Genomic DNA, 11,306 nt, shown 5'->3' with positions numbered 1-11,306 from the left:
GTCTACGTAAACATAACAATGAAGTCATGTCGACATGTGGGTTGACCTGTGAAGTGACACCTCAAACAAAATGTATAAAGCAACTTCATGACGGGTATGTATTCTTACAGCCCTGCACAAACATTCGTAAACACGTCGTGGAGCAATGGAATGAGTTAAAAAAAGTGCTGATCAACTGATCCCGGATGTCCGCGGCTGATCACCATTTCCATCAGCTAATCAACCACTTTGGGGATCAGGTGCGTCTTAATTTAGGACACAAGGAGGCTATCAAAAGAAAAGAAACTAAATAGGTATCGAACGAGTAGGCTCGCGGCCCCCAGTCCAATAAGTGGAGCGGACGTTCTTTTCCGCGATCGCCGTCCCGCGCATCTCGTCCTACACTGCTATAAAATCTAACTGGATTAATTTTGGCAAAACAAAATATAAATACACAGTGTAATAGTGGAGTTCTATGCTTATTGGTAAAATTTATCAGGATTTTTTATGAGAAATAAAATAAAGGAAGAATAAAAACAGGATTCCGAGTTCCCCTGGTCTCGTCTCCCGAATTTCCCACGGCGTACGCCGAGCTCGCGGACATGATCATGATGGTTTGTGTTCATCCGTAAAAGAAACACGATGACGTGGGAGTGTTTATTTGTTCCTGTAAATTATTAGTCTGGGCGTTATTTTATTTAGTTCAAAGTGAAATCAAAAAGTTCAATTGAGTTGAGGTTTGAGTGATTCAAGTGAAAGTGAATCGTAGTAGTCTGTCTCCAAAAATCCTATTATACTCCGTACCAGTGTAAAGGTCCATCTTCGACCTTACAATCCCGCCAATGTTATGGGACGACACCTTTTTTGAGAGAGCGAAACCATGGTCACCGCCGCGGTCTCTAAAAGAGATCCCCCACGACACACCCCATCGAACTGCAAAGTATCTCCCACGAGTTGTAATCCCAAAGGGTAATTCGTGGTCGCGATGTCAAACTTAAAAGATGACCGTTGTGAGGGGTGTGCGTGTGTGTCACATGGGCGCGCTGACAATGTTACTTCCGAGCCATTAGTCGAAGTGCCGTATATCCACATTCGTCCCCATTTCAACGATAAAAATGTTCCACCCCTTCACCTGGCCGGTGGAGGAGATCCTTCCCAGGAGTTGAGGAGATCCACCCCCCCAGGCCCTTCTAAATAAAAATTTATATACTTCAATTCTTCCGTAGTTAGACCACCGGAAACTCTCCGGTTTTACTTCTCTAGATACCTTATGTAGAGAGTTGTGGGTATACTGTTTGTCTTTGACAATTGTCTACAAGATAAAGAAATATCATAAAATCTTTAGTGAGGGGGAAAAATTTTTGGTTTGGGGGAAATAACTCTGTTTGGGTGACTCTATTGATTTCTATTTCATGATAGATTTGTGTCTCAGGAAATGATGGGGGTGGGTAAGTGGACGCTCGACCCAAATAGACTCTGAGAGTCAGACTCCTCTCCAAGGGAGGGTGGAACACAACTTTTTTCGAGGAATATAGGCATCGTAACCGATCGTCGTGCGTCTACACGATTGGTGCTTTGCTAGAGGCTATCTATGCGGTGGCCCGCGACTCGAGAGATTAGCGATCGAAGCGAAGTCCCGTGTGTTTTACCGAGCACTGTAGTGGTTTTCGGTAGTGGTGTGTGTGTGTGTGTGTGTGTGTTGTGGTGTGTCCGTAGTGTGTGTGTCGGCCCATCTGAAGATGAAACACCCGCTGCCGACAGCTAGCACTAGCAGTAATGCTAGCACCAGTGAGCAACGGTACCGGTGTCAGCACTGAACAGAGGCTAACGAACAGCAAGAAAACACGGGTCAACAGTGATGCGGCTGATGAGCTACGGGATTACTGCCAGCGGATAACCGCATATCCCCACAATGGATAATCCACTGGAGTGGTGGGCAGAAAACGTGCACCGCTTCCCCCGCTTTCGAGGAGCTACCTGGCTATTCCAGCCACAAGCACCTCGAGTGAGAGGGTTTTTTCCCTGGCAGGCAACACTGTCACCCGAAAGCGGTCAAGCCTCCTTCCCTCACATGTCGATGCGTTGGTGTTCAAACCAAAAATATGGAAAGGTGGACGTTATCGTGGAGGACAGCGAATAAAGTGTTGCACAATGCGCTGTGGCGCACTGGATTTACGTGGCATTTATGTAAACAAGAGTTTTTTGCTGTCGATTTTGGTGAGTCCAGTTACTGTTTGTTATTTACTCAGCCATGTAACACAAATTAAAATGCAGTGTTTAATGTTACTGTATGAGTTCCAATAGAAAATACAGTTGTAAACCTCTCTTTGTGTGTCTTTATTATGACGTAACGACTAGTCGACTGCTATTTTGAAAAACGTGGCGACTAGTAAATATTGGTAGTTGTGAAACCCCTAGCGTGGACAGAGTTATATGTTTTCACAGCAAACGATGCTGGTTTACCGGTATGTTTGATATGTAGAGAGAAGTTGTCAAAGGTGCTGCAGCCTTTACGTATCGAGGAACAACACGGGAGAGGAAGACAGCTGACGATCTTAAGTCATAATTCAATGGGGTATGTAATTTATTTCAGAAAACACTTTGTTATATTCCATGGAATGCTCTTAACGTCCCGATAGCAATGAATATATTAAATGCTTTTACAATAAATACATACAAATTGTTATCTCCGGAAGGCGTAGCGATGTAAAAAGCACGACCAATCATCTGAGCCAGCCCCACTAAAATAACTGGATGGCCTACCTGCCTGTCAGCCTTCCATCTGAGCACATATACTTATCTCGTGCCCTCATTGGTCATGTGCGCGTATGTGTTGGAGGAGGGGCTCTGTAAGAAAGTCTGAAGGAAGAGGCAGATTTTTTCCGGTTGTGTATTTTCAAATTCTAGCGCACTCAAGCTGGTTTGGTTTCTCCATTCTTACCTACTGTACCTTTAACTCTTTTTAGGGTGCAGCTATATGTTTTATTTATTTCCAAGTGGGCCCATTTTAAATTATATTTTTGTTCCTTAAAATGTGCAGAGGACTCCCTAAGTGCTGTGTTTCATTTATTTTAAAGTAGGCCTGTGTATTATTTTTAATTCTCCTTATAGGAGTTCTTTGTTTCTTATTAGAGGTTAACAGTTTTATATAATGTAATAAATAGCCTAATAAATGCAAAAAAAACTGTAGTTTGATTCTGATATAACAATAAATACAACTTTATAAGCTATCAAGCTATGAAATATGTTTTGCGGCTCCAGACAAAAAAATGTTGGGGGAAAGGAGCAAAATGGCTCTTTTGGTCAAAAAGGTTGCAGACCCCTGTAGTAGTAGGTACATAAACACTGGTTTTCTTGTTCCAGTCTGTTACTGTCACTTTGTTTTTGACACTTTAAAATACTGCACAAATCAGATTTATTATTTAATAAAAAAATGTTTTCCAAGTAAAACATTTTAAAAGAAAAGAAAGAAAATTACATTTTTTTTTCTTCTTTATTATTCAATATTGGGATAAATACTGTACCGTGGACTTGTTATCGCAATATTATCATACCGTGAGTTTTTGGTATTGTTACATCCCTAGTATGTTGTGTCTCTACTGTGACATGTTTACATGTAATGCTTTAATGTTCAAAAAGCTATTTGAGTAAATGTAGTGTTACTCACGCCATCGCTCAGGGTGGCGTCACAGCCGGGCTGAGCCAGCAGCAGTTTGACGATCTCCACGTGTCCGTGCTCGCTGGCGCACATCAGCGCCGTGGAGCCCTCGTCGTCCTGTATGTTGACGTCGGCCCCGTGAGCCAGCAGGGCCCGAACCATGTCCATCCTGCCGTGACTGACCGCCAGCATCAGCCCCGTCTGCCCAGCCTGAAGAGGGGACAGGTCAGATTAGATTCAACCTTATAGTCACTGCACAGAGTACAAGTACTGGGACAACGAAATGCATCTAACCAGAAGAGCAAGCAGTAAAGTGTAGTGTAAAGGAATGATACAAGTATATATATATGACAGATCTTAAAATCTCAATTATACAGTATGAACAGTAGTGTAAATAATGGACAGGTTAAATATTTACACTCCAATGAAATATAAATGGCATTTATTGTATTATTTCTGTTGGTTATTCATTCCATTTTTGCCTTATTTGATTTGCTTCATCGCAGATTATGTAGATTCACATTGTAACAGTCACTGTATTGTTTATTAGGTTGAGTATGTGAAACAAATAACACAAAAATAGGTTGCTGCCCTAGAACATAATGTCATTAAAATGAATAATCCGGCAGGAAGAGGTTTATCACACTGTATGTGATTTGAAATAAAGCTGGCAGGAAATCTTCTTCCTGATCTTATATTAATAAACTGTGTCTTACCATCAGCAATTAAAACATCACACATGTAGTAGTCTAACATTCACGAATGTCACAAATCAGTTACTTTCCTTCACCACTTGGTGTCATCAAAGTACTATTTTGCAACTTCAGGATAAAGTCTGAACTCTATTCAGGAACAATATATAGAGATAATGAAGGAAACCTACATCATAGAAAAAAACAGTAGTCTTTGTCACATGGAAGTGACCAAGACTACTGAAAAGAATCAAACCGAGGGAATCGATAGACTGCTCAAACAAAAAAAATTAAATGTTGATTTCAGTACTCTTGATTGTGTGACATGTTGATCAATTAGGTTTCTATGTTTGTGAATCTCAATAAAAAATTAAGTAGAAGAAAAAAAATACAATGAGAAAAGCCATAAGGTAACTGATCAAAGTAAAATAAAAGAATACTTAAGTCTTTAGCTGAGAATGATCTGCATGATCTGACTTTCTGTCTATTGGATTTCCTAATTATTCACAAAAATTGCTGTTTCTTCCTTTTAAAAACAACTGTATACGCTGCTGGTTTCTCACTGTTAATTTCTGCTTCCTGTTAGCTTTAACCGGCTTAGTTTATAAACAAAAGAGTGCCTGATTTGGCCTCACAACCTTAATTTCCCTACTCATTGAAACCTGAACCCTGTGTTTGTGCCCTGCTGCTGCCTTCTGACCTCCGACCTCTCCGTTACTGACCTGGCTGGCCCGAGCGTTTACATCGCCCTTGCTGAAGAGCTCATCCACGATACGCATGTCCTTGGGCGACTCCACTGCGGCCAGCGCGGCCAGCATGATGGGCGTGTACCCCGCATTGTTCTGCTGGTTCACGTTGCACACATCTGAAACACACACAAACATGTTTAAAATCACTCGGGAGTAGCTTGGGGGGAGTACTGCTTTTTCCAGTGCGGGTGGTCCTTGTACACTTGTATGCTACGTCTCCTGTATGATCGACTTGTCGCTGCCTGTCACTCAACAACACAGTAATGCACGAGGACGTGTGTCGGGACCATGATGCATTGTCTGAACCCTAAAAGAACTCATCTGCAAAAAGAGACAGGACATCAGAGCCATCAGATGGGAGGTGAGGCGGGTATGAGGGGGGCTGCCCTGCCTGCTGAGGGGAGGAGGGGTTTAAGGAACTGGGAGGACAAAGGCTACAATGGGACCTGGGGGGTGGACTGGCTGTCACAGAGCACAGCGAGACAAAAGGCAGAGGACACAAAAGGCTTTTAAAACAGCGAGTGGCCGGGACCTCATCACACTCTATTGAGCCTTCAGGGAGATGGCTGAGTGGCAGAGGAAGTATTTAGGGACTTGAGTCAAGGCACTAAAGGCAAACACTTTTGTTTTTTCATGAGATTTTAAGGTATTTTGCAGTCATAACATGTCTTCTTTCAGGATAGGGGAAAGAAAACTTCCAAAATAACAATTTTAGGTGGCAAGTATGATAACTTTGTCTATATGCCTCCGTACATTTCTGATTCATTCTCCAGAAGCAATGGATAATGCCTTTGATCAGCTGGTGATATTCAGTGTCTTTGAGTTAAGTGTAGTGATTAAAACAGAAGTGTCCCTTTGTCACTTCTTTTCAGATGACATTTACTTGACGCTATGTAGACGTCTACTAGCATTTGCCGAGGTGCAGTTTACTACTTTAAAATGGAAAAGCTGCATCCAATATCCCATACTTACACGCGGCGTATATGTACACTAAAACAGTATGGGAGATTTTTTCACAGGTTTGAAACCTTAAAACTCAAAAATATGCAAATTGCTGCACGCATTAAGATCAAACAATAATGCCATAGTGAAGATAACATTCATAAAAGACAAACCAAGCATAATATTTATTTATTTTAGATATTTATTTGGTTTGAAGAAGCTTCAACCTTAAAAGTTCTACCTTTTCAAAGCTCAATTAGTTTGCATGGGATTCTGTTGTTATTATAGAGTTTATAGTTTTCTGTTGAAATTATTGAAATAAATATAAAAAATAGAAAGGAAAAAAAGGCAACAACCAAGGCTAGATACAACATATAGTATAGAAAACCCTCAAAACGTTCCTCATGCTCGCTGTGCTGTTCTGCAGATGCTTGTAGAGCTCAGCTGAGGGAGGCTTAGGTAATCTGCAATGTTGACTATTAGTGAGAAACGGGCAAAGAGAGAGGAGAAGTATTGCTAAATGTCTTTCAGTATCATTGTTACCGTTGGCTTTCTGCAGTCACATGATATGTTGAAGGTAAAAAGGAAGGGAGAGAAGTGTGGATTGCTCAGGAACATAAAAGCTTCCGGTGGTCTGATGATGTTGTCGGGGAGGAAAAACTAAACTCTTGATGCATTTTAAGAAAAACAAAGATAATCTCAGGGTTGGATGGATTAGGAAAGCTTTGAAAAGGTTTTTAGGAAGACTGGTCAGGGTTTCCTTTCAACTAATTACTCAGCACAAAACAGGGAATCAACACAAGCAAAGTTTAATTGACCTTGCCCATAGTTTATTTTTACAATAAGCATCCATGCTAACTTGCTAGATGTATCTCCAGTTTACAGATTCATCTCTCACCTGCATCCAGCAGCTTTTTCACCACCAGGAAGTTGGAGTGCGACACGCTGTAGTGTAGCGCCGTGTTGCCGTTTCCGTCGGCCATGTTGACGATGTGACGCAACACGGCAGGCGAGATGGCCTCGAAGGCCCCCAGGTAGTCCTCCACCATGGCTGACATCGCAGCCTTCTGGCTGGACACACGAAACCACTCGTGCTGCACCGTGTTCAGACAGGCTCTCTGAGGATGCAATTATTTTTATTAACCATGAGTGTAAAATATGAAGGTCGCCCGTCATTTTGACAAGATACAACTCTAACTGGCCTGATCTGAATCCTGTGTTGACCTTTAAAGTGGACATTCAAAAAAATCTCTATAGAAGCATTAAATATAAAACTTTTTTTTAAGATTGACATTCTATACAGCGATATTGCAGTATTAATTACCCTTCCCATAACAATGATGAACTACAAGAACAAACTTCTGATCTAGTTATCTTGCTAAAAGAAACATCAGTATTAAAACCCCAAAAAGCACAATAGGGACCCTTTTTTAAATATCGTTAAATGTTATTCTTCAGCTTCATGTAGGGTACTGCAATACGCAAAAGAAAACCTGCTCACCAGATCTTTACTGCTCACAGCTTTGGGGTCACTGTGGTGAGTTTTGAGAACGTTGCTCGCAGCCAGAAGTTTCTCACTTAGCTCATATCTTTGGAGTAACAAGTCACAATTAAACACTCAAATATCGTCAATACCATTTCATTCACACCTTGTATAACTAATAATAATAATAACTGATGCAAATGAAAAAAAGTCCCACATTAATATGACAGAAAAAGTACAGCTGCAGCTGGTTTCATCAAATCGTGAAGCAGTTGTAAGGTTGAACTTCTGAATGATCATCTGACCTTTATCTACTGTGTGTGAGCTGACACATGTCCAGCTCTGGACAGTTTAGTTTTAATCTGTTCCAATGATGTAATAATCAGAAGTTTAATTCCTAGCTTCACGAAACTCCTATATTATAAATACAGAAATATTATTTTTATTTAGGATCTCTCTTTTTTTAAATCATCGTCTGATATAATAGCCACAATAATGAACACAGTTTTATGATAAAAACACACATACACGCTCAGTTAGTATCCAGTGCCGCAGCTTGTTGTAAGAATATATTCGTTCAATTCTTGAAAATCAAAGCTTTGTTAACATTGAAACAATCAACAACTGTTTATTTTAGAGAAATTGTTCTTCAACCCACCTCTCTCTCAACTCCTGCTTCTCTGAACATTCCTCTTCCTCCTTTTGCTTCTTCACGTCCTCTGCTCCCTCGGGCTGAAACTCTTCCCTGGTGCTCTTTCCCTCCACGTTCTGAAATCCCTCCGGCTTTTCTCCAAACTCTTTCTCCTCATCCTCATCCTCATCCTCTTCATCCGAACCTGAGGAGCTGCTGTCCTCTGAGCTGGAGTCGTCACTTGATGTAGTCTCATACCTGCATCGCCACAAGGGGGCGAACAAAGAGCAGACATTTATAGACTGCACTTTGATTTCATGATGTTTGGACCTCCGCTTGTATATTAACAAGCCCAGGTTTAAAGGGAAAGAACATAAACACAACAGCCTCATAAACATTTATAACAACCACTTTTAGCCTCAGTTAAATACTAGATAACACTACCAAATAACTATGTTAAAAACAGGCACCAACAGGCCCCCAAAATGTGAAAGATAATATACGTAAGAATGAGTATATTATGACTCACCCTCCGTTCACACCGACAAACTGCAGGTTCTTCTTGGTGCCGTTGCAGTCGGGTCGGCCATCTTTCTTCTTCATGATGGATTTCAGGGTGTTTTGGCTGCAAGGCTGCCCTGAAGACGAGAGAAAAACAAGATTACATCAGAAGTGATCACAAAATGCCAAATAAATATAATATCTAGACTTTATGGATCGAGTCTGTCTTAGTTTTAGAGTCAGCTGATGGGACAGCTGTTGATTTAGCCAGGTGTTACATGTTAACTACTTCTAAAAGAAGAAGTGAACTTGTTCATGTCTTTGGCAGATAGACGGACAGAAACTTTATATTTCCCTGTAAGGAACATTTTCATGTCCCAGCAGCAGTACACAAACGCAGACTGAGCTAAGAATAGTGCAAATAAATATCACACCATAGAAAGAAAATGAAAGCATGCATAGAGTTTAAAATATATGTAATGCTAAGTTATAAGTCTGAACTTTTGTTTATTTTCCCCTGCATTTTCTCTTCTTGTTTTATTGCATGTTGGACATGATAATCCTCCTTATAAAATCTCCTTCAACATGATGTGTCTCCTGCAGTTAAGAGAAGCACAAAGTAACTAACAAGCCTGCTCAGTTCATGTACAAATGGCCTGATAACGCCTGAATGATCTACTAAAGATTCTCTGACATGATCAAGAGCTTTGGCAGAGAGGGAAGTAGCAATTAAGTGTCCGTCTCACGCTTTTTCAAAAGCACTCAGTCGTTTTAAGCACAGGCCTAAAAAAAACAAAACAGCCGAGAGCCAGGAACTCTCAGCACATCTGCCAAGACTTGCCCCTGATGAAGGGGCCTCTTTTACTGCTCCAGGGGACGTGCGTGCGCGCGCGTGCGTGTGTGAGAAAGTATCAACATGCATGCAGTGGCATATGTCTACAGTGGCATGTGCACTCAGTCAGTAGCAGCATTCGGCACGTTTCCCGTGTTTTGACAGGTGGAAGCTCGTCAGGCTGATGGTGATGTGTTGCCTGGTGTATAATGCCGAACTAGTAGTACTGTACTTTTTTGCAGAATTTACGTAATTCCATTTCATGCTTATTTCAAATTATACTACTACATTTCAGGGTCAAATACTATACTACTTACTCAAATACTTTTGTTTGATAACTTTGGTTACTTTGCATCTTCAGAACATCATTATAAATTAAATAATACGTTGGAATGTCATGAGTTAATCTACACACCAGCATAGAAAGTAAAGAAGACCATTTAAGTGATGTAATTAATAATTATAAAATCACTTTTTTATAATCCAGGAATGTAAAATATATGATACTAAATAAAAATATGCTCAAAAATATATAAATATAAATTAAGCATGTTTCAAAGGAGAATCAGGTTAATCATTAAGCCATTTAGTTTAGTCATGTTCCTCTTCTGGATAGAAGTTACCGAGAAAAAAAACCATCTCAATCAAATATGATATTTTCACTTCCCCAAATAAGAAATGCTTTTTAAGCAAGCTAACCACAGCTTTACAAATTGCCTTAACCCTAACCCATTTAAAGAGCAACTTGCAGGTTTTTTTTTTTTTTACTACATTTACAGGACTGTCTCAGAAAATTAGAATATTGTGATAAAGTTCTTTATTTTCTGTAATGCAATTAAAAAAACAAAAATGTAATACATTCTGGATTCATTACAAATCAACTGAAATATTGCAAGCCTTTTATTATTTTAATATTGCTGATTATGGCATACAGCTTAAGAAAACTCAAAAATCCTATCTCAAAAAATTAGAATAGTTCCTCAGACCAAGTAAAATTAAAAGATTTATAACAGCAAAACACAATCAAACATTTGAAAATGTCCATTAATGCACTCCGTACTTGGTTGGGAATCCTTTTGCACGGATTACTGCATCAATGCGGCGTGGCATGGAGGCAATCAGCCTGTGGCATTGCTGAGGTGTTATGGATGCCCAGGATGCTTCAATAGCGGCCTTTAGCTCATTAGCATTGTTGGGTCTGGTGTCTTTCAGCTTCTTCTTCACAATACCCCACATATTCTCTATGGGGTTCAGGTCAGGGGAATTTGCAGGCCAATCGAGGACAGTAATGCCATGGTCAGTACACCAGTTACTGGTGGTTTTGGCACTGTGGGCAGGTGCCAGATCATGCTGGAAAATGAATTCCTCATCTCCATAGAGCTTTTCAGCAGACGGAAGCATGTAGTGCTCTAAATCTATTGGTACACAGCTGCATTTATCTGGCTTGATGAAACACAGTGGACCAACCACCGCAGGCTTGACATGGGGTCACACCCCCAAACCCATCGCTGGGGGACTGTGGGAACTTCACCACTGGGATTCAGCAACTTGGTTTTGCTCCTCCCAGCCTTTCTCCAGCTCTGGGCCTTGACTCCCAAATGAAATACAAAACTTGCTTTCGTCGAAAGGAGGACTTTGGACACTGTGGCAACTGTCCAGGCTTCTTTTCCTTAGCCCAAGTCAGTACGCTCTTCGTTGTCTTGAGTTCAGAAGTGGCTTGACCATGGGGGAATACGGCTCTTGTAGCCAATTTCCGGACACGTCTGTGAACAGTGACTTTGATACCTGGACTCCAGCTTCAGGTCCACTGTTCTTGAGCTCCGCCCAAATTCTGGAAGC

The 11,306-nt window shown here is 40.8% G+C and overlaps 1 protein-coding gene across 1 annotated transcript in view; it reads right to left on the bottom strand.

Annotated features, from left to right (window-relative positions):
* The window catches only part of kank1a (KN motif and ankyrin repeat domains 1a), a 22,780-nt gene that overhangs the window by 3,208 nt on the left and 8,266 nt on the right, over positions 1 to 11,306 (bottom strand). The window contains exons 3-8 of the mRNA XM_010783356.1: positions 8,664 to 8,772; positions 8,162 to 8,392; positions 7,522 to 7,609; positions 6,919 to 7,138; positions 5,052 to 5,194; positions 3,647 to 3,847 (exon numbers count right to left, since the gene is read on the bottom strand). Of these exons, the coding sequence (XP_010781658.1) occupies positions 3,647 to 3,847; positions 5,052 to 5,194; positions 6,919 to 7,138; positions 7,522 to 7,609; positions 8,162 to 8,392; positions 8,664 to 8,772 (992 nt within the window). The remainder of the gene's footprint in view (positions 1 to 3,646; positions 3,848 to 5,051; positions 5,195 to 6,918; positions 7,139 to 7,521; positions 7,610 to 8,161; positions 8,393 to 8,663; positions 8,773 to 11,306) is intronic.

The sequence above is a fragment of the Notothenia coriiceps genome, unplaced genomic scaffold, assembly GCF_000735185.1.
Source record: "Notothenia coriiceps isolate Sejong01 unplaced genomic scaffold, NC01 NC01_scaffold00025094, whole genome shotgun sequence".
Taxonomy (NCBI): Eukaryota; Metazoa; Chordata; class Actinopteri; order Perciformes; family Nototheniidae; genus Notothenia; species Notothenia coriiceps.
This window is presented reverse-complemented; position numbering and strand designations above follow the sequence as displayed.